The 27589-nt window shown below is 42.6% G+C and overlaps 1 protein-coding gene across 5 annotated transcripts in view; it reads right to left on the minus strand.

Annotated features, from left to right (window-relative positions):
• Positions 1–27589, minus strand: part of AMOT (angiomotin) — a 60771-nt gene that overhangs the window by 17431 nt on the left and 15751 nt on the right. For 3 of the 5 annotated variants that reach the window (XM_056359925.1, XM_056359924.1, XM_056359927.1), the window contains exons 2-7: positions 16445–16610; positions 14127–15045; positions 7185–7638; positions 5220–5364; positions 3747–3839; positions 918–1063 (exon numbers count right to left, since the gene is read on the minus strand). In XM_056359925.1, the coding sequence (XP_056215900.1) occupies positions 918–1063; positions 3747–3839; positions 5220–5364; positions 7185–7638; positions 14127–14998 (1710 nt within the window). In that variant the 5' untranslated portion in view covers positions 14999–15045; positions 16445–16610. Of the gene's footprint in view, positions 1–917; positions 1064–3746; positions 3840–5219; positions 5365–7184; positions 7639–14126; positions 15046–16444; positions 16611–21483; positions 21644–27589 lie in introns of all 5 variants that reach the window. The other 2 variants (XM_056359926.1, XM_056359923.1) reach the window with 1 other exon arrangement.

Genomic DNA, 27589 nt, shown 5'->3' on the forward strand with positions numbered 1-27589 from the left:
ATTTCATCTCTCTTGGACAATGGGATCCTGAACAGAGAGAGAAGTAGAAGCAGACAAGTGGAGGGTTTGAGGAACGTCTCTGCAGACAACAAGATGCAGGTGGATATAGGTACAGCGCTCGACTGAAGGTGACGGTGAATGCTAGTAGGCAGGAAGATGGCAGAATTGAAGGAAGAGAGAACAAATCTGCAGTGGAGGAAGCGTGCTTGGTCATGAGATTTCCTCCAGAGGCTCTCTATGGAGGAAGAGTAGGAATAAAGGAAGCAGAGGCTGGGAGTGGGAAATGGAGCCTTTGAGAGGAAAGGAGTAGGCGGGAGGAAAGAGGACGGACACTATGACGCAGAAGGGCAGCGAGGTGAGTGCCATGTGTGAGTGGCAGGGACAAGGCTACGAAAGAAAGTACTGTGAAAGCTGCCCAGCTAAGCAGCTCAAATGCATTATCCTCTCTTGGGAGGAAAAGGAGAGAAAACAACCAAGGTCATGCCCAGCTTATTACATACACTGGGCACGTGTGGTGATCTGCAGTGTGCACCACGATAACCTGGTGTAAGTGGAACACCTGGCAAGGGGACAAGCTGCATTCATTTGAAATTAGTTAAAAGTCCATCCAGATCTGAATTTCTGCCAAGTTCAGGAGGTTGCCAGGGTTGGGATTTCAGTTCCAGCCCACTTTTATCAGTTGAAACAAAAAGAAAACGAAACATGGCTGCTTAGACGAAAGCACTTCCAAGGAAATACAGATTTGTGGCTTATCTGTGCACAGTTCAGTGGTTTAGCTAACCAACACAAAGCTAAGCAGATATAAACAGCTTTGAAGCAAGCAGATTTCCTACTAATTTGCACAAGACAAACTCATTCCCACAGTCACTTTTACTGGAACTCAAGCTACCCTAATTTCTCTCTCCCAGCATCCTTACCTCCTCCTCCAGTTTCACCACCTTGGCCTGAGCATTGTTCAAGGCCTGGTCTCGGATCTCGATGTGTCTTCGTTGGTCCTCGTTGGTGGAGCGTGCAGCAGCCAGTTCAATTTCCAGTTTCTCTTTTTCCCGCTGTGTTTCCTTGTCTATCAAAACAAAGTGAGAGCTATCAATGGACAGCACTCGTCTCTACCCAGCTTTCAGGAGTCTTTCACATCAGAGGTGAAGGAAAGATTGTACTGGAACTTCTCACAAGACAGAGAATGCAAATCTAATGCTACGGAGAAAAAAAAAAAAAGGTACATGGCTTTCAAGGAAGGGGAGTTGTAACCCTGAAAAACAAGTATGGTACTTTCAAGTGACAATGTGCCACAATGCTAGCAATAAGGAATAGAAGGTGCATCGCTCAGTACAGTTAGGTAATTTGCTCTGATTATGCAGATGGTTTGTGAAACTTGGCACCTCTTTACCTCTGAGCTTTCAGTGGTAGAAAACAAACTAGGTAATTTTAATATCCCAGGAGATGGCAGGCTTCTGTGCCTGGAAAATTTGTGCTCCTTTTTTTCAAACTGACCCCACAAACAGGAAGGCTGCTCTGCCTGGGGCAGCTGTCCTCCTCAAAGTTACATCCATTTGGTACTACCAGCAAAGTAGGACATCAGAGGAGTCAGACAACAAGCGAGCAATGAGAATTCCTCACTCTTCCCCTACTGCCCTTAAAAACAAGGCCCTGGGCCAGAACTGAGACACATGCATCTATTCTGTCACTGTTCAAAGCAGACCTGCAGTTCAAGAAAGCCTTTTGCCCAGCTCTGAGAGTTCACGCCTGATGCTTTAAAGCCACCCCAAGCACAGCAGCTGGTCCTTTGCTGCTGCTCTCCAAAAAGAGCTGGACCTAGTGGGAGAGCTACGCTGTGTGTTTCAGGAACAGGGCAACAGCCTTCATAAAAAAAAAAAGTAATAGGATAAAATAACCAAGGACTGGAGAAATTATCACGCAGGAGTGTAAAGCAAAGCCACAACACAGAGCTGATGTCCTCTGTATATGTTGTCATTCCCAGCTCAAGCCAACCAGCTACAATGATAACATTAACGCACTTGCTGGATACATAACCACAGAATACTCCCTGGAGTGATCTACACCCAGCACTGATGACACCAGAGAAACTGCATTCCAGAAACCAATATCCCATGACAAAGGAATGAGGACAAGGAGTGGAAGGCTTGAAAAACAGGAACTAGATCCTGGGTGTTAGGACAGACTGCATATGGAGTACACAGGCCCGTTTGTGCAAGCATGTGCATAACTATATTTACAGGACCACAATTATTCCCTTTCTTCTGCCAGCAGAGAGCCAGAAGCAAAGCTTTAGCAACACAGAGTAGCTAAAGATTCCCTTCTGCTAGGGAATCAATGCAGCCCACACACAGGTTGCAAAACAAACCTGTCCACCAACAGCACCCAGAACTCTGCAGAGCAAACCCTGACTGCAAACTCAGAGCTAACCTGTGACATAAGACACAAGGAAAAAGGCTAATGTCACCATCTGCCTATTCTTTTCCCCATCCCTCTCATCCCAGTATTTTTTCCTCCACCCAGGAAATGAGCTGCTGACAGTGTTAGCACGATAAAATGTATTGCAGAAAATGGGTAGAGATGAGACAAGGTGGCATTATGCCAGCAGGTATCAATCAGTGCCAGCAAGCAGTCTGTTTGTTAATCTCTAAGTGCTTGCAGTAAGGCTTTTGGATGTTTTTTGTTTCAGACTTCTCCCCAAATGAGTACTGCTTCACTTGAGAAGTGCCTAATGCACCCCTAGAAATGCTGGGACTGATGAAATGTAGCACTGTGGTTTCCATGTTCATCCAAAGGGAGAAACTGAATGTGAGGCCTCGCTGCTTTGATCTTCCCACCTCTCTGGGTGAACCTATGAACCTCAAAGTCCACCCAATCAGTCTGAATGTGAGACTAAACTCACAGACTTTCCACTGCCACCAGGAGTTTTGAATTCACACCCTGACAGCCATCTGCTTGCAACGTAAGCCACAAGGCATAAGCTGAAGACAACACGAGAGAGGGATACCAGCATTTGTCAGAGTAGAAGCACTGTGTGTTACAACACAGAAAATCTCTATTTTGCAATTTTATTGCATTACCTTTTTATATAACAATTGGAGAAAAGTGAGCATTGTCAGAAGGGTGGAGTACACTCTGGGATGAGAGAAAAGTTGGCTCATTGCCATCGGCCTCAAGACAGTTCAGTACAAAGAAAAAGCAGCATTTCACATCCCTCATTTTGGTTTGCCTGGTGATAAATCCACTGCTGTGGACAGAATTCATGACCCCTACCCAGCCCAGCTTACTGCAGGCAGTGTTCATCCTTTTTATTTTTGCTGAACTGGATAGGGCAGTAGCAAATTAAAGAGGAAAGAGACAGGAGGCCTATCAGGTTCCAGTCCCACTGGCCTTAACTCACGCCAGGACTCTTGTCAGCCTGGAAAGGTTTAATTCCAAAGCTTTCAGGGGACAAAATCGGTGGAAAAAATATCCCGTACATTATGAGGTAAACACTAATTTTACAGTTCAACTGCAAACTAAATTTGCCCCAAGATCTCTAATAAACGCCATCAGATGGACTTTATGTACTGACAGAAAAGGAATTCTTGAATCCTTCCTGCTTTCTCCACTGCCAGTTTTGGACTGTCACTGTCCTGATTTCTCTCCCACTAGAAAACCGACAGCTCTGAACTACGCCAACCTGCTGTATTGTTATCCTTCCCAGGATGACTGGAGCATTTCTACTGACCCATAATGACTGCGTAACTCACTTTGTGCAAAGAGTTGAGAGATGGTTTTCCGATTGTCTTCAGACCCCTCAAATTCCTTCTCCGCAAGCTGCTTGTTGGCTGTCTCCATACGTTCTGCAAGAATTTTCAACAAAAGGAACACTAAGTAATTAAAACTTTCAAGCATTAAGTCATGTCTGCTCAGTACATTTCTAATGCAAGCTAGGGGAATGGATCTCCTAATTCTACACAGCCAAAAGTTAAAAGCCCATCAGAAGCTAGCACTCACTTTTGCAATGTTCCTAATTACATCCTTGAGAAAATACTCTCAGTGAGACAAAACAGGTTAAATAAAGTTCCAAAGAAATTAGAAGTTTATTTTTTCCATTTTTTAAAAATAAGACACCTTATTTTTTCCACCCAAATAAATCTCACCATGCAATTAAAAGATTGCCTTATAATTATCCACTAAATCTTAATAGTTAGAAGATTAAATCACTGTTCCAATTACCTGACTTTAGGGAAAGGTGTAAAACCCTAAAGACAGCTTAACAGTTCTTCTGCTGCAGGCTGTTAGAAATTTGTATCAGTCTATGAAAATAAGACTGAAATGCTTATGCTGTGTTTTATTATGAGTAAGATTATTTAACGCAGGCCTTTGTGTACTGTCCTGGATAGCACTGGGCACTGTATGGCCTTACTTCTTGGATGCAAAACAATTTCTGGGAGCACATTCTTAGTAGGAGACTAGGGGCAGTGAGAAGAGATGACATGTAGGACAATCAGAAGGCTTTCATAAACAAATCAAACTTACAGTTTGACTGACTGATTGTGCATCCTTAAGACATCTCAAATTGCAGATTATTTTTTTTTTTTTCCTTTCAAACTAATGCTTAAACTTTTACCCATGTTAAGGTCAAATACCATTCAACATCACTCTCCCCTGCCAGCTGTCACACTGCCTCAGCCTCTTAGCAAAAACCAGATACTAATAACATCTCACTCTGGAAAAGGAAGGGAGATCCAAAAAACCAGATGCCTACGCTGATAAGAAATGACAAGACCTTCAGGAAGAACAGGCAGTCTGCAGTTTGTATGTCAGTGCAAAAGGGTCACTGGACAGGAAATAAAGTGAACATGCCTGGTGTGGGATTAGGCAGTCAGCAAAATGTCTTTCCATTTGTATAAACCAAACAAATTGTACAAATTGTGCCTAGGATATAAGACAAGAGAGAATTCCAGGCTTGCATCTGGTTTATGGTATTTGGCTTATCACATGTTTCTTCTCAATGAGAAACAGGCTGGAAATGAGAGACTACAGCACTCTCCTAAACCTGTCTTTTCCACACTCTCAGCAAGCCATTAAAATCTCAAACTACCGACTATACCTGAGAATTCTGTCATATACTAGTTGCGATGACACACACAGTGAATTCTGCGGCAAAACACTGTCCTGCCAAGTGAGTACAACAACAAAAAACAAAACATGAAGAACACAAGTTTTACTTCATTCACCTCTCAGATCCCTGTTGAAATCATGAAGCCTACGAATTTCTCCTTCCAGTTTGTTCCTCATGGCCTTTTCCAGGGCATCCCGCTTAGAGGATGACTTCTCCAGGTTTTTGTATGCCTCTGAAACTTGCTGAATTTCTGTTTCCAGCTGCAGTGGAAGTGAAAACAAGCACTTACTGTTTTATCACTACAATTTGTTCAGTCTCAGAAAGCAGATTACTTTCTCTCCAGTTTTCTTTATTGAAAGAAACCTACAGCTATACATCAAGTGAAACAACAGTCTCAGGTTTGTGATGGATCCTTCTGTATAAAAAATACCAATGGCTGAAAAAAAGATCTGGACTCTCCTTCCAGACTCTAGCTCTGTTTCCCTGATATGATGAAAGCATAAATATACCAAATCGAAGAAGTGCAAATGTAATCTAATTTTTTCTAAGACTGGGGCAGTTTGGCACTCTTACTAGTTTGAGTGAGAAGTGCTTATATAAATAGCTAATGTGGTATCAAGTTGAATAAGTAAAATACAACAAGAAAGGCAGACAAAACTATGCTAAAAAAATGCCAGCAGTAATGCTGCATTTCTGATGAACTCTGCAGCTCTGTAATTGTTATGGTCCAACATTCACAATAAAACCTCCACATCTTCTCTGTGTACATTTCTACAACTTAGTTGTGCTTTTAAATATTCAGTTTACTAAAGTGGGGGGAGGGAAACATTTGCAGTAAAATATGTTTTATCCATCCTCCTAGCCTTCAGTGTAAAGCTTCTCTGATCATCCAGAGCAGAAGGAGATTCACTTTTAACTCTCCTTAACAGGCATGGCTTGCATTGCTATGGAAGTACGGATCCACAGAACTGCAAACTCCATCAGCACTGCCTACAGCAAGTGATCCAACAGCGGGGTGGAGGGAAGCACATTTTTATCCATCTTTCATTACCAGGAAGCTGTCAAACATTTCTCTAAAGCATTTCCTGGCCAGGAACCTTCCCAGAAAAATACAACAAAATGAACATATGTCCCTGGAAAGAGGTACCATAGGGAACAGAGTGTGGAAAGCCACACTGGTCACCTGAACTCGAAGTGTTTTGAGCAGCCACAGATTTTTATGGCCCTGGAGACTGCTCAGTGCAACAAGCACAGCAAGGCCCACAAAGTCCTAAATTGCAAGTCGCATCACCCTTTTCACAACTGCAAGGCAAAAGCAAAACTGGCCTGCTGCACAGCTTTAAACCACTGGTCATCAACAAGTTATTTCTATGAGGCTGCAATGAAAATACCTCTACACATGCACGTTAATCATGGGTCTCACTGGGAGTTTTTTTTACAAACATTTTAGCATCACTTACTCTACTTGTTTCATAAAGCCAAAGGTAGCAAATAGCTCGATCCAAAACAAGATACTAAGTTTTTGTGGAAGATGCATAGTACTGAGAGAGTGACAAAAGAAGTGTTAGTGTCAGTCCTGCAGTCCAAGTCTCTTTTATGAAGCTGTAGCAGCAGTACTTGCCTCGCACACTGTCCTACCAACCAGTTTTGTAGCAATGTCCCCTGTTGCCTCTTTGAGTGACTATGGTCTCATGTAATTTCCAACAGGCCCTTCCTGCAGCCTCTAAAGTCTTTTAGACTGATGGGACAATGAAGCCCCTGCTATCGTGGATATAAGAACACTAGCTTTAATTTAACCAAGCAAGCTAAGCAGTAGGCCTGTTCAAGGCAGCTGATGAGGATGCTCCTCTGAGCATGGTCAATAAACTGTCAGAATAAAACTGAAGGTTGTGATTCTGCCTTCTGACAAAGTTAAGCTGATGCCTGAAGGGACAGGATACAGACTAATCAATCTGCATATAAAAGACTCTAAAGTAGATAATCAATCCCTTAAGCAAGGAATGTAACAGTTGCAGATCAGATGATTCAATCATGGATGATACTAGACACAGGAGAGTGCCTGATATCCAGAAACACCCACCTTCTGCAGCCGGGCTACTTTCTCATAACACCCATCCAGCTCCTGTCGTAGAGACCGGTTCTCTTCGGACAGGATTTCCACCATCTGCTGGGCCCTGGAAACTATGGCAAAAGGATCTACTTGCATCTGCTGATATGGGGAAGGTATCTGCTGAGCCCGGGACATTACTGAATAGGAATCTCCTTGCTGCTGCTGCGGGCCTAGGAAGGGCTGACATAGTCGGTACAAATCTCCCTGATGGACTTGGTTTGACAAGAATGGCTGCTGGGTCCGTGGCAGAATGCCAGGATCTCCCTGGCTTGGAGTCAGAGGTTGCTGATGCTGGGAAGGGGACAGCCTGGAAGGTGGCGGAGACTGAAGCAAAGTCAAAGATCCCAGGGATGTCAAGGAAGAAGTTGGGCTGTGGTGGTGAGGTGGTCTCTGTTGTAACTGCAGCTGCATATCTGGGTTCTGCCTGGAAAAGAGAGCACAGAAACTCCATCAAAGTCATGCAGAAGATGGTGCACAAACCCAGGGACAAGGCATGAGATGACCTGTGTAGCTACTATCCACAGGTCTTCCCACACAAAAGACTCATATGTGAGGTTTTCCTCATTTTTATAAATTGTTTTTTTTAAAGTTTCAAAATCAAATCATTATCATAGAATATATTCTAAGTGCACAAAGGTCTTTCCTCTTGAGTCTATACAGAAATACTAAAACAAACTCCATCAACAACTACTGACCTAAATTATATTTATAACTCTTTTCCACACTTTGTGGATAAAATGGCTAAACTGAGGACTGTTAGGAATGGGCTGTCCAGAAATGCGCCAACTCTCACAGAGAAAACAATGAATTTTCTTCTGCAATTCAAGATACAAAGTTAAAGGGACTGGCTAAGCTCTATCCTATTACGCCAGCACCACTGATTTGAACTTTCTGAAATATCAACCAAGCAGCTGCAGCCTGGTCAAATGGGACAGTTAAACAATCTGAAAACCAATCAAAGAATCAGAAGCAGCCTTTTGATTCAGAATCACCCTCAGTCCTATGCAGTAGGTATGTCTGCTGCTCCTAACAATAACCTCTATAGGATACCAAAGACAAATCTAGCAATCTATAACATACTTGAGTCTGTCATAGAACTAACTATAAGCTGCACCAGCTCACATTTCCCAGAAGCTGGAGATCCCCAGCTCAACTTCTGCTGCATTAGTCAAGTAAGAAATCTCTCTTAGAACACTGCATGGATTTATCGTGCTTGGATGACCTCGGGAGGCAGGTTTTGCTTCCTCTGCCAAAGACATTCAACCTTTAACTTCTCTGCACGTTCTTTATTCTAACAGTTGAAGTCACTCCCTGTCCATGCTGGAGCCAGTCTCTTCTTAAGCACAGACCTTAGCCTGGTGCAGAGCCAGTCTGGCAGTTCAACGCATTCTGAAGCACTCCTGTTCTTCTGATAAAATTTCTCATCCTTTGGGATGCAGTTAAACTCTGCAGCTGGAAAAGCATATATTGTTGTTCCACCTGGCCATAGCTGCTACAGAATACCCCCAGGGTTGGCTGCGTTCACAGGAAGGAGCCTACAAGCTTGCTCTGCTGAGTGCAGTAGGGGTACTGGGTATACAAGACAGCCCACAGCACAGCTCTCCCACCGCACCAGGAGCATTGGTGGCACGTCAATTGACAACGGCAAGCACGAAGCTGAACTGGGAACTAAAGTGTTACACAACAGGCTTCTCAGCCAATGTGCAAACACTCAGCATCATCCTTCCTGTTCTCTGCAGAAAGAATGCATCAACTCTTCATAACCGTCCAAAGAGGAAACGTCTGCATTACTCACATCTGGCTGGCAGCACATGTAGGAGTCCGTACATTCTCAGCCCAGCGCAGAGTTCGCTATTTCAATATCATGCATCTTATGTCTTATTTTCCCTGCTTTCCAGCAGAGAAGGTGCACAGAAACCTGCAAGCTCATGTTCAAACTCCTTAATGGTGAAACAAATCCAGCCTTTGTCAATTAGGAAAAAACAAATAATGACTGCTTTAGTTACTGTTTCTCTCTTTCTCACACTCAGGTGACTGTGGTCCCTGCCAGCAACATCATTTCAAGAGCTGTCTTTCCCCAAGAATGATCATATGCAGCATGCAGATCTCAAGGGTCATGCAGAAGAGAGATGTGCAATTAATTTCCTCAGGAATGTTCAGTATAGTAGCAGCAATTTGGTTCCTCCCCTCCTGGGAGGTCAGCTCTACTTATTGTTGCATTTATTTCATTACCTTTATTTGCCAGTTCTCATAATGAAGAATGAGGCAAACCAGTCACACGCCATGCTCAAGGTCATCTGGTTTGTCTCAGGTGGTTTCCAGCAACTTTCTCAGCTCAACCAGTTACATGCAGAGCTAAAACTTCGCATCTTCAGAAATCACTCATCTCCTTGAGCTTATTCTTCACCTAACATCACGCACCTCTGTTTTGACATTATAATCAATTAGGGAATAACCTTGCTGTGACATTTAATCTATGATGACCTACAGAGGTTAGATCAAAAGAGATACATTGCCAGTCTGCCCTCATGGATGCAAAAACCCACCTTTCCAATTGTGAACCTACAAAATCCTCTCCAGCCTGAAAACAACTTGAAGCAGTTACTCAAAGACACTGACTCAGTTGATCTCAATGTGTTAATATTGCAAGCCTAATGAGGACTATTTGGATGCCAATGTGAACAATTTGAGCTATTTAACTAAAGGCATCTCGTTATTCTGCCATCAGAAACACATGGGCAGCATCTTGCCATTTCTGCAGGACCTGAGCACTAATGACAGGAACATAAAGATGGCCAAGGAAAAACAACAGCATCTCAGTTCTGAAGGGACAGTCTTTGTACCGACATGTCTGGTAATGACTTTTTAAAAAAACTTATTGTAAAGAACAACTCTAGGAAATCATGGCTGAGTATTTCTAAACAAGATACATTTCCAAGATTTCCAGCATCTTGGCACTCACATGTGATGCCTCTTGTAATCTTGAAATTATACCAGTCTTGTGGGTTCAGGCTAAAACACGAGAGCTGGGAGCCTCTAGTTCTGTTGCGTTACCAACATCCAAAATGTCACAAATGCGTTTACATTCCTAGCAAAATGAGATAATGTAGATGGGGTAATACATCCTATCCTTAAAAAAAATATTTTAAAATCCTAGTAACCTCACAGTGACAGCTAAACCCTTTAAGATCTTGTATGCAAACTTTTACATACACATTCAAAGAACTTTTTAGCATCCCCACTACTTTCAATTTTGTCTTACATAAATATATATATATAGTGGGTTCAGATTAACATGAGAATTGTGGAATTTATTTCTCTGCTAAAGCAATTTTGGACTGAGATTCAGAAAGGTAAATGCACACAACTGGACTTTTCAAGATTCTAAAGACAGACTGCAAAATTTTAAGGTACAAATCACTATTGGAGTCACCTAACAGAATTGCTGATAGAATGGTAGTAGAAACTTCCCTCCATGAGAGAATCAGTCCTCAGGTAACCCTGCCAGTAGTAATCAAAATCGTATATAAACTAACCACGTCATGCAAAAATGCAGAAAGACTCTCAAAATAAATGGAAAAAAAAATTACACATTCTCCTTCCATTTGCCTTAGTGTCATAAAGACCTGAAAACCCCAAATAGGAAAAAAGCTCAGAGCAATAATTCCCGCAAGTGTTTAAAGTTTGAAAGCATAACTTCAAGGGCCACTTCATTTTGAAGACTATCACACGAGAATCTCTGCTTCTCTTACAGTCCCTGGTGCGTATCGGAGAAACACACCACGTGGGCCAAGTACAAACCTGGATTTATAGTTATGCAGCTACAGAGGTCACATTAGCTTTTAAGTCATGAAGACAGAGATATGCAGTAAGGGCAGCTCTGCAAGCAAATGCAGCCATCAGGAGTCCTGAGGCTGCCAGGATTGCAAACATGAAGTCACGCAGAAGATCGGCGGCTAGAGCAACAAAGTGGGGAGGGCAGAAGAATGACAAGAGATCAGGAAAGGTCTCTGGCTCGTTAAAATTTTTTCTGCCTCCCCAGCTTCTCCTTGTTTCATGTTCAAGAAGCTACAGTTCCCCTCTCTTCCACAGCCCTCCTGCACACACCAGGAAACGCTGACTGCAGGAGGGAGCAGACTCCACTTGATTAGACAGCTGAAACCAAACCAATGCATTTTTGTTCAGCTTCCTAATCATACCTGATTGTCCCCCACTTTGATGCTGCTCAGGGGAACACAGTGCACAGAAGTGATTTACTAATTATGGGCCAAATTCTGCAGACCTCCTTCTCAAAGTTTCTCTGAAGTCAATGGGATTAATCACCACAGCAGGAGTTCAGTCATTTGGGCTCTGAACAGAGGATGGCGCTTGAATCAGAGAGACAGCAAGCTTCCTCTGCACCCAAAACCGCATCAGCAGGAGCCCCTTGCCCGCCATCTCTTGCTGTTCTGCCACAAGACACGCTGGAACCCCATAGGACACTGAGCCCAAGGCGCCCGTCTTCTCCTCTTAGAGCTGAAGGTTTGTTTTCATCACCAGTGCTAAAGTGCAGTTCAGATACTGGGGAGAGAACAGGATTTTGGAGCTTCACATGCAGCCAGCCCTCTTCTGAACTTTCTCTAAAACTTCCACATAACAGCACAGATGCCTCCGGCATGCCCAGTATTTACATTAAACCAACATCATTACGAACACATACGTGTTCCCAAACTTACACCGCCCAAGAGCAGGTGAGGCAAACTGCTTGCAGACTGGTTTAAACTTACCACACAGCCCATTCCTTTCCCAGACTGGGGAGGGTGAAGCATGAGAATGCTGTGAATTCCCCAATGTTTATCTTGCTCAACGAGTTTTATTTAACCGCATCGTTAGGTCACCCTCAAATTCCCCCGAACAATGAGGGGGAAAACCCGCAGAAAAGGGTGTGGCTTCACCAGCAGAAAGAAGGGGCTTTGTTTCCTTGACGCACTGTTCAAAAAATGCACATATTTACCAATCCAAATTAATCCCGATAAACACTGAGCTGCAGTGCAGGAAAACTGGAGTCTCTGAAAATACTTTATCATCCCAGCGAGGCTGCAAAGACGCTCGTCAGCACTGCCTGGTGTGAGGCAAATGCACTCCCGAAAGCTGTATGCCTTTAAAATCCTCACACCACTACCCAGCTGCACCTTTAGGAACACAGAAGGTTTCTTGTCTAAATGACAGTTTCTCTTAAAGTGTGTAGGAGAGGGAGGGGAATAGAGGACTCGCTCCCTTCCTTTGCTACGCTGCTCTGTAATTTATGGATTAGTCTTGCAATTGTTCTACTGCTTCAGCATTTGCTTGCAAAGGAAACCTCTCCTCTGTGCAGCTATTTAGGTTAAAAAGTAACCTCATTAGATTCCCAATGCTTTGAAGACAAATTTCAGTTGCTTCCCCTACTGGAAACCTTGCCAGCTGAACCTTTCTCCTCCTCCCCCTTCCCCCCACCATGTTCTTTCAAAGCAGCCAGGATCCATCCAATACAGACAAAAATCACCCTGTCTAGAGGAGCTGACTGTTGGCGTGTTTTCAAATACCTCTCCCTTAAACAGCAAGCAGGCTACGTCTCAGATTCGCTATATATAATATTATGAGTATTTCTGATGCAGCATAGCCGTCAAGGATCTGTTTCCCTTTCCTGTGTGCACCGAGATTTGAGGCCTTTGAATTTTCAAACACATTTGCAACGAGCTTCTACAGTCATTACCCCCCCTAAACCCTTTACTTCCCCTTTTCCTGGCCTCTTTATTATTTATTTAGCCAGATCAAAGGGCCTTTTCATCAGGCTTGTATGCTGCTGAAGTCATTTCAGATCACAAACAATGGTGGACAAACTCTGAAAATAGCTCCCCATAGGACTAGGAAGGTTCTGAGCAGATTCAAATTCCCCAAAGCTCAGGCTCTGTTCCCAAATACAGACTGGTTTCTTCTTCATGCTCCCCTCAAAACACAACACATTATGTGCAAACACAAACGCACAGAGTCCTCACCATTTACTCATTGTAGCAATGCCCTCCTGTTGCTCTTTTGTATTACCCTTTTAGCTTCAAAATGAGGCCAAAATACCAAATCCCACCTGGTCTTGGACTGAGATGAGATGGTAAGAAAACAAGTCAAGCAAAGCCGTATTTTTAGCCCAACTGAATAAAACTTCATCTTCACCCACACGGACAACAGTGTTCGGCTCAAGCCAAATCTAGCTCCTTATCTAGAGGAAACCAGAACAGGCTGAGATTTCAAATGATGCAAGGAAAATTAGCAAAAGCTAAACAAGCAAGTTTGGGATGAGGCACAAAGCACGCTCCTTTTTCCACTCCTATACTCTGGTCCACTGAAAATAAAGTCTGAAAAACTCAAAAGGAAGCCCAGGTCATTTTTGTTACCTGCACCATTATTGCTTTCATTCACTTTCTCCTTTCCTTCATAGCATTTAGATGCAGTTTAAATCTTAAAAAACTCTTTTGTCTGAGCAGATGTAATTAAAGAACAGCTTAAGCCTTGCAATAAGTAACTGCAAGTTTCTACAATGAATCACACCATCACTTTGGCTTTTGCAGCAAACCTTTTGTAAGGCTCTGGAGCCTCAGTATTAAACTTCCTCATGCCATAAAATCAGGCTGGCTTCTTTTGTTTTGGTTGGTTGGTTTATTTATTTATTTATTTGTGTTTTTCTTTAAAAAGTGTCAGGCCTCTCTAGTTAAGCTACTAAAACAGGTTACAGCCCTTCCAGACACAGCCTGTAGCTGAATACAGTATGTCATCTCACACAATAAAGATGGGATCTTTCCTGAAAGAAAACCCGCCTCAGGAGTGAGGGTGATGGACCGAGTTTTTATACCATCTTTCCTTATGTGGCTGTCATGGCGTTTGTCTTAAGATCTTGCTTACCTGACTGACCCATACTCGGGGGGATGTTGATACCTCATCATAGGCCCATCAGATCTTCCCTGCTGGCTCATGCGATGATCACTATAGAAATGTCCCGAGTCCTGAGGTTTGCAGTTCATAGACGGGGTGGACACATTTTTGTAAGGATACTCTGGAGGAGGACCCCGCTGCTCCATTCCTTTCATGTTGGGCTGGGAAGGGGGCTGCACCGAGTTCTTGTAGAACTCATTGGAGCCAGAATTTTTATAAGGGTCGCTGGACTGCTGAGGAGAAAGCGGAGAGAGGGGGGAGAGTGGCGCGCTCGTGACAGGCGCATGGGCCTTGACACCACTGGTGGCCAAGGACAGCTGCATCAGCCTCTCGCTCAAGGAGCGGACATGCCCTTGCTTGAGGTCCTTAAGTCCCTCATCCTGGTGGACCTTGCCTGGGCTCACCCGCTGAACCGTGGGCCGCCCTTCAGTCCTCATCTTTTGGTTGGTGACCCCTGTTACGTAGAACGCTGCCCCGACACTAGCGTGTGGCTGGCCCCTGAAATACTGCGACTGGACTTTGGCTTCCTCGTAGGTCGGGAGATCCTCGCTGTTCTGAAGTCGCGGGGAGAGCTGCTTCTCCATGATGCTGTTGTCCACCTGTATCTCCTGGCCCTGGGGCTCCTGACGGGCAGCATGAGTCACAAGCTGGTGGTCCTGGGAGCTCAGCCCTTCGTTCTGAGATGCTGGACTCCCGGTGCTGTTGAAGGGGGGGGCATTTCCTGTGGCTTGCTGGTGTAAGGCAAGAAGGTTACGGTTGTCATTTGGGTTTCCGTATCTGAGCTGCTCCTGCAGCAGGCGCTGTAAAACTGTCGTAGCTGCTTGCTCTTCTGAATTCCTCATCTCAAACTGTGGTGCCTTTTGGGTGGAATGTAAAAGCTGCCCTTGACCTAAGGAAAGGAGACACGGTTATTAGGCCTGAGTGGATCAAGCTAGAGACATTTAAGAGCAATGGCTTGAAATACAGAAAAAAAGCAGGTTAGATTACCAAAGGTTCCCATAACAATGGGGGTCATTAAGGCCCTTGACCTAAGAAGGACTTGCATGCCAGGGGGCATAGCCTTCAAAAGGTGATGAAAGGTGACTTGCAAGTTTATAGGAATATCAATCGACTGCAGGCTGTAGGTATGCATGCTGAATGCCTCAGACAGCAAGGCTGCTTTCAGGCAGAAAAGAGACCGATAATTCACAGGATGATGGTAAAAATGCCTGTTTGCTTTACACTTAGGGCTACCAACAGTGAAATACACTTCCCATATTTGCAGGCAGACAAGGATTAAAGGGTGAAATCAGCAATTTGTCAGCTTTAAGGAAGAAAAAAAAGAAAAAAGAAAGAAAGAGAGGCCCATTGAGACAGTATATGGTTCAAAGGAAGTAAAGAAATCTCTTAACTTAGATCATTTAAAGCAATTAATGAATACCTCGTTAGCCAGCAGGTTTTTAGAGTTATGAAATACCCAGAGTGAGATCAGCACCTAGTCTCCCTGCTGCAGACAACACTACATAGTGGTGCAAGCAAGGACTCTGTAACTTCCTGCTACACAAAGGCAACCAAATCCTCACACATCTAAATATCATCAGCTGAATGCATGCAAATGCAAGAGGAGGAAAAAGAGTTGTCTGATCTAAGGAACAGAAAAAGGCCTGAGTGGCAGGAAAAACACTGTGTGCCAATGAGAGAAACACAAAGAGCCAATGTCAAGCACATCCTAAGTACAGATTAAGTCAGTGACCAACAGTGATTACACTTCGTTCAGTCTCCCAGTGGAGTCAGGAATTTGTCATGGAAACTCAAGCCCATTGGCCATGAGTTGAAATACCCAAAATTAATGACACCTTTGAGACATCTAACTAAAAGCAGAGCTACTTTTGAGCTAGCACAGTTCAGAATAGAGAGTATGCTTTACTTGCTGGCTAAGCTGTGGCTCTGCCCTGACAGCAGAACACACATTGGCATCTAGCATTTTGTCTTGACACCTTTTTTCTGTTTAACATTGTCCCTTAGTAAAAGGTAACTTGCTCCCAACAGTTTGTTCTGTGGCAGAACCAGGGATGGACTGCAGGAGTCAGGAGACCTGAAGGGTCTGCTTTGTTCGGTGTCTCCACAACCACCCAGTTTCCTCCCCGAGGCCAGCCTGCCACAAGCATCAGAACCCTTTTGCAAATGTTAAGGAAGAGAAAAGTTAAAATCCACCTCAGTCCAGGCTGCCTCACCAAACTAGGGATTCAGGCCCTATTAACCAGCCTGGCACATGATTCTTCTGAAATCCTGTCTGAAGTGGCACATACCTATTTCCTTCACTTTTACTTCCTTGGTAAGGAGGAGCAGTTCTGCCACATGGGGGGACGAGCACAGCCTTCCTCCTGCCAGTTCAAACTCTCCACTCGGAGATCGCTTCCGTCTCCTCTTCAGTAGGCCAGATCACTTGATACTCTCCTCGCTTCCAAAATAATTCTGAGGAAAGGATTGAAAACATCATTTTAATCAGCAGATGAGACCCTAGAAATAACAAACCTTGGGCCATATTTCAGACTTTTCTTTTGTAGCTTCTTGTTTTCTCCCAGAGCCCAACAATTTTGATCCCTTTAGGATGAATGAACGCCCCTGTCCCTAGCAATCTACTCCAGCTGCTGCTTTAATCATGACAATTTCTGCTCCAATATTAAACGTTGCCAAGTAATGCTCTGTCCCATCTGTGCCTCCAACTGAAACAGTGATTAAAACCCGCTAATTCTTTAACTCCATTGTTTTATTTTTTGCTAAGAATGAAAGCTGCAGCACAGATGATGATACCCTTTGCTTACGGCTCCTTTTCCAGTGGTGCTGTGTATTTCAAACCGTATTAGCAGAAATCCTTTGATGAAAGGTGATATGGTTAAATGCTTTATAAACTTCTATAAATTATGCCTCAGAAATGACTGTGAGAATGACCAGTATACAAATATTGGCTTTGTTTTACAGACTGGGAAAGTGAGGGGAAGAAAAGGACGCTGACAAAGTATATGCCAGAAATATATTGCAGTGCACAGCTCTAATTCCCAAAACATTCTTTAATTATGTTACTTTTCTCTTTCAGAATACAAAGCACTTAAGAAACTTTAACCATTGAGGGGAGAATCAGGAGAACATAGAAAAATGTGTGTTTAGGCATGTTATTCAAGAAGCAGTTAAATCTAATACAGAAGGTGCCCTAAAGAATAAGGCAAATGACGCAAAAGAAGTGGAACATACTTGTGCACTCGGTGTGCTTATACTCTAAGGACAGGCAATTAACACAGAACTAGTGAAATTAAAAATATTCATTGAAATGTCTTATTTAACTTAATTTCCCAGAACATTGCAAAAAACAAAGTGAACAGATGTAGCGAAGGAATGCAGACGTGGATACTTCTGTCTCTGTCTTATTATGGCACACATCCACACCCAACAAAAATTATCTCAGATCTGCAAGTTAAATACTTGAGGTGTCAACAGCAATTTCAAGGCACATGAACAATATCTAACTAGAGAACAAGGCTGTGTTGTGCGGTATGGTACTTCAAGATGGTGGTTGAAAAAAACATCTAATGTCAAATTCTTAACTGGTGACTTAGCTTGAGAGGGATATATTGAAAACAGCTGCCAGCAAATATGCAGTAAAGAACCTTTAAACCAGGCATTAAGATAGCAGATAACCAGAGCAATTTCTAGCCTCTTTTCCCAGTGCTGCACAACAGAAGTTAAGGATTCCTTGTCCCCCTCCTACCAGTATCATCACTAACTCTTCTTTTTTTTTTTTTTATTTTTTTTTAACAAAGTTGCCCTAAGCAACCCTTTTTATTAGAGCACAAAAAGGCTTTTATTATGCAATATGATGCTGCCTTTTCCACCCAAAGATTTCTTTTGTCTCAACTGGAAAAATCTAAGGGGTGGTGGTGTTTATTTTTTTAATACAAAGATACAACCCAGCTTGAGATTCTGCCTTCTGCCTTAAAGATTTTCTCAACAGACAAATTCAATCTGTGCATGTTTAACTCCTTCAAACATTCAAGGAAGCAGTTCTGTATGCCACCGTTTCACACAGAGTTCCACTTCACAGCAATACAAGCTTATTCTGCTGATCTGATGAAGGCAGGGCACAATTCACACTGAAAGTATTTGCTGGAACTGAATACTACCAATTTTAGTGTGGATGTAAACTAGGAATCAGCCTGGAAATCCAAAACAAAAGGTGGACTAAGATACAATATGAAGATATTCTGGCCAACAAATCCACTTTCTTTAAAGACCAACTGTTAGCATTAAGACTATTTTTTCGTTTTATCCCATCATTTTTAATTAACAAAGAAAACCTTCTGCAACTAACTTGGGTGGCAGCATTCCTGGGATCTCCTTTCTGAGCAAGCTGGAGTTAAATTTTCTATGTAATGAAACACAAAAGTGAACTATTCAATCAGTCCTGAAGCCCATGTGTTATTTATTTGGATACCAAACTCTGTTTGTGTCAGGCTCTTCCAGCAATTTCAGTTTTCAGTGTGCCAAAGATGGAAATTAGTGAGATGCACTGGAAAAGTTGTTATGATAGAGCTGGAAGGAAATCAGAATAGGTTCTGTAGACATTCTAAACAGACGTATTTGGGTGGTTAGCCTAAATCTATTACAATGGATATAATGAATTCAGACTACTAACAACTCTGCAAAACTGTACTGGCTTATGGATTGGAAGGTGCACTCTTCATAACCACAAAGCCCAGAAACACCTTGCTTTTCAAGTGGAAAATTCAGTTTTAGATCAATTCTGTTCCAAGGAACCACTGTGAGGCAGATTTCCCAGGCTGAACTGGTTTCTCAGTTTGTTCCTGAGCATCATAGCTCTGTCATCTTGTTACCTTATTCTAACTTCTAGTCTGAAATTATTCATGGTAACTTTATATCTATATGCTCGAGTGAAACATCAGAGTCTAGAACTGGTAGAACTAACACTAGAATTTCAAATAGTGTTGCATGTAACCATGCTGAGATCAAGAACCAGCACGAAAAGGGAGATAGCATAAGTACTATTTAAGAAAGAAAAGACCTATGTTTGCAGGGCACTGTGTAAAAACTTAGTAGCTGAGGTTTCTGTCTTAAACATCATGTAATTATGCACAGGAACCTTGCCAGTCCCTTGTGAGGAAGAAAGATTAATGAAGAATTTTAAATGATAATACTGCCAGGCTGTAAGGAACCAAAGCGGCACATTTCTGTACAGCATGCAAATATTTTTCAGCGTTATAAAAATAAACAAGCTTAGACAAGTGAGCTACTCACCACTCTGTGATGAGTGGCAGTAATGCTATAGCTCAATTAACCTGCATGGAGCAATAATAACCTCACAACCAAGGAGAAGTATCTTTCTTTAGCTTGTGAAACTAAGAGGAATGCAAGAGTCCCTGTGAGGACAGCCTGTATATACTTGCCCAGAATTACTGCTTAGCCAAGAACTTAATTAGCTTACGCATCAGGTGGGATGGGAACAGGTTCACCACCTCAAAAGAGCTGGAGTACAGTTAAGCGCTTTCAGTTTTACTACTAAACTTTGTGTCACTCATACAGAAAACAATCCAGTGACAGTGACAGACTTCAAGCTCAAGCAGCTAAGCAATTCTATGTGTTTCTTAAAAGGTGTGCATGTGATACTGCTTATCCTGGTGGCAACAGGTGATGGGGTGCTATCAGTGAGGTGAAGTCTTCGGTGGCTTTTTTAGGTGCAGAGTTACCTTCAGACATACCTGCACACTGTAATAGAGGAAGGGAACCCAAAATATAGATAGCATAGAAAGGATTGGCTGTGAAGTCTCCAGGCAATCACAGAGACCAGTTCACATGCCAGGTCACCCACTGGTTAACAGAAATCTGTCTTTGCTACATGGCCTACGCAAAACCCAGCAGGCTGATTGCCTGATCCTGCAAAATTCACTTAACAGGACTGTCTGTAAGACCACTGGAAACATGGCTATTCTGCACACACACTCACTTTGAAGTGGCTAGGAGCACCAGACTCGCAAGGGCGAGGTCCAAAATTATTTAATGAACAGCGCAGGTTATCACTGAATGCTTTTTGTATCACTTCAGTCCTACCCGAGGAGGAGGAAGGGAGAGAAGACACACCAAGACAGTCCCTGAGAATAAAGGTTCCCAACGTCTGGCGCCAACACCCAAACCTGCAAGGTGGCACACAACAAATCCCAGAGCTGCGATAGCGTTTTAGCACCTGCTCCTAACCAAAAGTGGCTTTCAGACTCCAACCATAAACACTTCCCTAGCTTTCATTCAACCATCCCGTCCCTGCTTGCCTAGATCTGCTGACTGTGGCTCAGGTGATCCTGGAGGGTGGCACTGAGCAGGTGCATGGAGCAGCGCCAGCATTACTCATCTTCATACCAGAAGGACCAAGTCACCGGGCAAACAAGAAAAACCTCCTTCTTTTAACTAAAAACAAGAACAATGTCACCCGGAGGGGTGCAAATAATATGCATTCCCATTACATTAGATCATCAGGCAATTATAGCGAGAGGCCACCAGAACACCCAAAGACTGATCACAGTTCTACCAACTCTCTAGGCCAAACAGAGCCCACCTTCAGCAAGGACTAGACTGCCTCGCTGAGCCACTAACTGTTCTCCAACGCTCATGGGATTGGGATGTGGGCACAGAACAGCACAAGAAAGCCTGGCAGGCCTGTAGAAAAAGCAGCAAGTTGCTTGGTCTGGCTTGAGATAAATAAATCAAGATATCAGCATAAGACGACCCCCTCTATATAACATCTCTAAGGAAAAAACTGGAAAAGACCTTACTTGACCTTTGAATTACTGCTCCCTCACTACAAAGTATCAACTTCTTCACAGGGAAGTACCTATAATCTTTACCAATATAATTTAGGTTTTGTATTACAAAGGAAAAAAAAAAAAGAAAAGAGAAGAATAAACACTTACAGAGCCTGGTATAAATAGGAATGCTTTATGGCTTTTAAGCCTTTTGATAAGAATGCTATGGAATTTCAAGTTCCTCCATAAAATTTCAAAAGTCAGATGGGCATGAGGATTTATTCTGCATCTACTGGTCTAATAGCAAAAGCAGTCTAGGTATATTCATCCAGCTGTTTTTATTGGGAGTATTTCTACATGAATACAACATACCATGCAGTTACTTAAACTGCTGTGCAGCACTACCAAGCACTACTCACACATCTGCACAGACACAACCCTTCCGAGGCACGTACTGCAATTTCAGCGTATTTAAGGAAACACTAATTCCAGCACAAGTAACAGAAGCTCTGCTACTAACTTCATAAAGGCCAAGATCTCACCTTTTAGATGTCTTCTTGATAAAACCAGATCAAGCTTACACAGGTTTAGTCACATCAGGTCTCATTTCAGAGGACTGCCTCCCAGCGCATACCAAGCACGATTCATCTGCTTCAAACTTCACAGCTTTCCAGTAATTATCCTTGTAGAACTGGGGAATTGCTGCAAACCCAAGCCACAATTTCAATTCAGCATCAAGTTTTGTTTTGTCTTTTAAGAATGCTCCACTTCTTACTGCTGCTAGCACTCAGGCAGCGCCCTGCTTCTGTCGTCAGCAGCCCCTGTCCCACAACTATCCCAAGTATGCCTCAGCACCATTTTCATTGCATTGTGTGGTTTCTCCATTCCTTCACTGATTTAGTCCAGGCCTCTCCTCGGGGCTCTCAGATAATGAAAACCATGTGAGAGTAAAATGTAATCTTCAAACACACAAACCAGTTTCATGTGCATTATCAGAAGGGAGCAAAACGTTGACAGTGCATCATTTGTCCCTACTGATAGGATCAGGCTGTTTTAATTGCTGGTGAGATAAAAAAAGATTAGAATCACCATCTACATTAAAAATGAAGTCAAAATTCGAACCTAAATGCTTAAGTCCTGAAAACAACGGAAATAAAATCCCTGGACAATCGATAGATCTCTTTTATGCTACCTTAAGGTACTTTTTCCTCAGATGTCAGTTGTGGCATCCTGAAAATTTGTATCATAAGTTGACACAAATAAAAACCGCAGGTGGGGAAGGGTGTAGAGAAGAAAACAATCACTACTGGCTAACTATAGCATGGAATTTTCTGGCTTTTTCTAGCATTACCACAACTTCGACTACTTTAAGCCCCCATATGGAGGAGCTCTTCTTATTTCACAAAGCAGTTTCACAGAATTTAACGGGACCAGCCACAGAATATGGAAAGCAAGGGGGCATGGCCCCTCCTTTTTCAAAGGGCTGCTTTTTTTTTTTTTTATCCTTTATAAAATGAAACAGTTAAAATACAAGTAACTTATCAGTTGTCAGGCAGCATAACAGAGCTGGCAATGCTCATTCTGAGATGCTGTGACTCAAGGAAGGGAATCACAGACTGGTTTGGGTTGGAAGGGACCCCAACCCCGCTGCCACGGGCAGGGACACCTTCCCCTCAACCACGTTGCTCAAAGCCCCGTCCAACCTGGCCTAATGCAGTATTGGAACAACCCAGTATCATGAAACAAGCCCGTTTTGTGATCTCAATGGGTAGCATGGGGTAAAAAGATGGATCTGCATTTTTTTTTAAAAAAAGTAAAACCCAACAGAAGATCCAGACCACCGAATTTTTACAAATCAAGGATGTTATAAAAGTGGTTTACATGTTGTTCTTTTATCATAACCACCTGGGGGTTTCATGTGCACCTTGTAAAACCTTTAATTACTTGTAAGATGATTAATTAAACCTCACCACCACACTGGGAAGAAGACATTACTACACTCTTTTTCGCCCAGCGTTGATTGGCTAAGTCCTGGCTTACGTTTATGTTTTTGTTGCCACAACTATGTCACTCAGGGAACTGATTTCTTGCAATGTAACTATTCCAGCAACCACTCTAAAGCAGATGCAGTTACACTAGGAAATAATTGGGTTTAGGTATATTACTTAGGAAACCTTGTGTAAACCATACTAGCAAAATTTCTTCCTTGCTAATGTAAACCTCATCACGAGTAGAAAGATTTTTCCACAACTGGAGTAGAAAATACTTTAAGCATAGATCCTGCCTAAATGGTTTTGATCAAGGATGTAGGCATCCCAGAACTTGTGCAAGCAGAAGGCAGGGGAAACTTTCTGAGTATTTTCTATAGCCGGACAAGATACTTCTGCAAGGTATCCCCAGCAGCTGCAGAAACAAAAAGTTAGAGCTACACAATATTCCCCTAATGAAGGAAATCTGCGTGTTCATGTTTTGATGGTGCAGTGTCAGCAACTAACAACACACAACGATCTTATGCCAGTCAAGCACCAAGATGTGCTAAACTGAACTTCACTGAAAGCGCAGAAACCACAGGTAGCACATTGCTCCTTAAAAAATCCAAAATACTGACCCTTGCCCCAGCTCCCATTCGGAGCTGTAGCCGATGCCAGCAGCGCTTGCAGCAGGAAATGCACTGAGCTCTTGCTGCCCAAGGAATGCGGCTGCTAGGGCCTCGCTCGGGCTGGAAAACCTGCTGTCCTGTGTCTCGCAAGGCTACGCATAGCTGAAGTGCTCCCCCAGAGCCATCCGCCTCCCACAAGCACCATCCTGGGCTCTCATCTCCATTTCAGCCCTTGGAGATTGCCCCACGGCACCCAAGCAGCCTGCCATGGGGCCGCCGCTGGCCTCCCAAAAAAATTTTCTCTTGCCGTCCCTACTTCCCCAAATCAGAATCATTTGCCAGGTGGTAAATCCACATTTCCCCCATGGGTGCTAAGATTTTTTTATTACTTTCTTCTTTTTTTAAACAAGATCAGTGCTCCACACCCAATCCCAACCTGGCAACAGCAAAAGCTGTTTTTTTTCACATAACTTTGGAGTGCTCTTTTCTGCCTGCTCTCTACGGTTCCCTGACCTTACCCAAAGGAAGGGTGGAATAGACTACGTAATTGCTCTCAGTCTCTTCAACCTTCATCATTCCACAGTAAAAAGTATTTCAGGTTCATTTTTACCCAGTATGAGTATCAGCATCCAGTTGTGATGACTTCAATAAGCTACAGACTACCGATCCCTTGTGCACCTCCGCAGGCTACCTTACACTGGGTTTATATCCTGTGGCTCCAGAAATATGGAGTTTCAGCTTTGTTTCTTTTCAAGAAGACAATGGGAAAACTAGGAAGATCTGTTTTCCCACCCTGTTTTTCACAAGCCCCACAACAAGTCGGGCTAGCCCTAGTATGAAGCAATAAAATTTGTTTCAGCTGAACAGAGAACCACCCAAATTAGAACAGCAGGAAAAGTCCACCAAACCCTGAAGGGAACAAAGTCACTGAAATGTGGAATTACTTTCCTTGAGGGTTACAGTAAATAACCCTAGGAGATTAAGTAATTCTTTCAAAAAACAAGTTGTGTAAAGACACAAAGCATTTTAAAGCAAACAAACATTACTGTGATACAACTCTTAGACAGGGTCTTACAAATGCTAATTAATTAATTAAACAAAAACTTAAATTGGCTGAATTCATGGACATTCATATAAGGGAACCGCTCAACAACATCTTGGTCTACAATTAGTCACTGTAAGTGCTTTGCCAATACAAATAATAGCAAGGTCTTTAAAAACTAATTTTATTAGATCAGTGAACTTTTCTATGTTTTAAACAAAGAATCGGTTCTATATTCTAACCAGCACTAATGATCCTTATATAGTCCAACAGTAGTTATCAAGGAAGCTGACCAAAGGCCTCTCCAAACCCCCAAAGAATTTCAAATATTCAGTATTTTAAAAAATAAAAGGTTATTTTAAGCTCAGACACAACCAAACTAGACAACAGTCATTCTAAGAGACGATGAGAAAGTAAAAAAGCAGCAAGTATGAATGGCAGTATTTATCTCCGAACCCCTTCTGCTGGACCAAGAATGCAGACTGCATGCCAGTAAAACATGAGACGATTCAGCTCTTAGAGGCAGGGGAGAGCACTCCCTTTCCCAGCACCAACCTAGCGATACGGGGGCTGCTCACAACGGAGCACGACAGGCTGAACCACCACCACGAAGGGTGACCACAGCTCACGATCCCCAGGCACTACAGCAGACTGCAACACACATCCTTCCTTCACTTAAGCTAAGCACCTCATATAACCACTACTCTACCATGATGTGATTTTAAGGCTTTGAGAACTCCGTTTCCACAGAACTTTCTATTTTGTTCTCAGTTTGTTTTGTCCATGAGTTTCTATTTTGCATTCCTACTCCTTCACCTATTCATTCCCCATTCACCAATCTCCCACTTACAGCAAATGTCTGGTTTGCCCCGAATGGCCATTTATACACAGGTAAGCTTCAAATATATTCTTACTTAAAAAATTACATCCAAGTGTCTAGGTAAACACAAATGTCATCAACCCTGAAAAATTCCTTTCACTTAGGCATAGTAGGCAAGTAAGACAAATATTATATTGCCTATATAAAAATGAATTGCTCCTAGGAGCTCCTTTACATTATAATTCACCAAAGTTGTTGAGATTTTTTTTTTTTCCTGTCTTGAAGATTACATTTCAAGGCTACTCTGGAGAGCCAAGTAATGTGCAAGATTTGGATATCTGCTGACTTTAGAGTTCTCCATACAGTACACTGTTTTCACATGGATACAATTTCAGCATCAGATCTGTTCAAAGCATGAACCAAATACTTTTGCAAAAGCTGAAGGTATGGCCGTAGTATGGAGGCTGCAGTATGCAATTCTTCCTGTGGCCTCACTGCATTCCAGAACTGTTTGGGAATACACTCTCTCCTGCCTAAAAGAGTTTAACAACCGAGAAGCTCCTGCAGCCAAACTGGACTCATAGGGCAGCTATGTGTCTGTTCTTTCATAAAGACAATGATTTAAAGCCTACAATATGATGATGCCATATATGGGGCACTTGCAGAGAGATGATCAGGCACAAGAGGTAGATGAAAGTCTGATCTAGAAAGTAACTACTCATCAGAAGCTAAGACAAGCAACGAATTCCTGAAAGCAGAAAATGAGCTTACAGAAATCAGTTGTGGCCCAGATTCAACACAATGGACTAAATCATTTTGACAAATCCTCTAGTGCTTCCTGAAACTTTATAAACCCAGCAACAGGCAATTTGGAACACTTCTATGAGGCACCAAGAGATCCAAGTCCTCTCTTGTGTTTCAGTGGATAGGAGAAAGAGAGCCTTCAACCTTATTGCCAATCACCAAGAATGGCTGTTCTCACACTATTATAAACATTTGGTCTCCATGGAAGGGGGATACCTAGCAGCAAACATTGGCAACCAAGGACATTCCACTCCCACTATATCGTCCACAACAGCAAGGAGAAAAAAAAAAAAATCCATAAAGTTATTCTGATTAGGAAACCTTTGAGAAGACTTCTTCAAAAGTGAGTGAAAATACCTTGAAATACAGGAATGTGCAACAGTTAGATGGGGGGAAACAGGCATCTTTCTTTACTCTGAAAGCATTTACACTTTACCCCAAAGTGGGAACATCTAATAATCCAAGAACCTTTTGCCAAGAACAAGGTCATACATTTTAATTCAGAACAGAACCTAACACACACCATATTCTGCACTGAAGAGATAATCTTGTAATTTACAGGTGTTTGGAGCCAGGTTTTAGTTTAATACAAAATCTTAACATGTAAGAAATTTCTTATATTGGGCTTTGTCTTACCGTCAGGTCACAGTTCTGCAGCTCTTTAAAAGCTGTCAGTGAGAATGAAGCAAGAACTGCAAAACAGAGTTCTGCCCCGAGAGAGGTATGAACAGATAAATTCATTCACAGCTAAAAGTATGTATACATTAACATATGCTTGGACTGTTGATGATTATATCGTTAAAGGCTCATCTCTGTCTATGTATTAATACGGCAACAACCTAAACCCTACATCATATTTTGCTCCACGTTAAGAAAATAAAGCCTTTAACAAGCTGAAATTTTACTTCAGCTGTTTATTCATTGTAGCGACAGTGAGCCCTACACATGGACCAAGACATCATTGTGCTGGGTGCTATACAGAATTAAATGGTGCAAGTCGTTCCATCAGAACAACCACCATCATCACCACTACAAACTCCCCCCCCCCAAAAAAAATAAATAATAAAATCACATTGCACTCAACTGGAGACAAAAGGAAGGGATAGAAGAGGGAGAAGCATTTATGCTTTGAGAAGTTGGGAGTTGCAAATTCTCCATTTCACTGTCATGGTTAGGAAAACGTGGCAGTAAAGCAATGCAACTTTATTTCTAAATAAACAAAGAGATTGGTCAGTCTGCTGATGAAAGACAGGATAAAGAGAACAAGAGAACTATTAAATTATCTGCACTTCTGGGATTCTTGCTATTCTTCTGCAAAGTGAATGGCTTATGCTAATCAGGATGCATCTGAAATACATCATTCAAGCCTTCTTGTACAAATAT

This window comes from Falco biarmicus, chromosome 14 (assembly GCF_023638135.1).
Source record: "Falco biarmicus isolate bFalBia1 chromosome 14, bFalBia1.pri, whole genome shotgun sequence".
Taxonomy (NCBI): domain Eukaryota; kingdom Metazoa; phylum Chordata; class Aves; order Falconiformes; family Falconidae; genus Falco; species Falco biarmicus.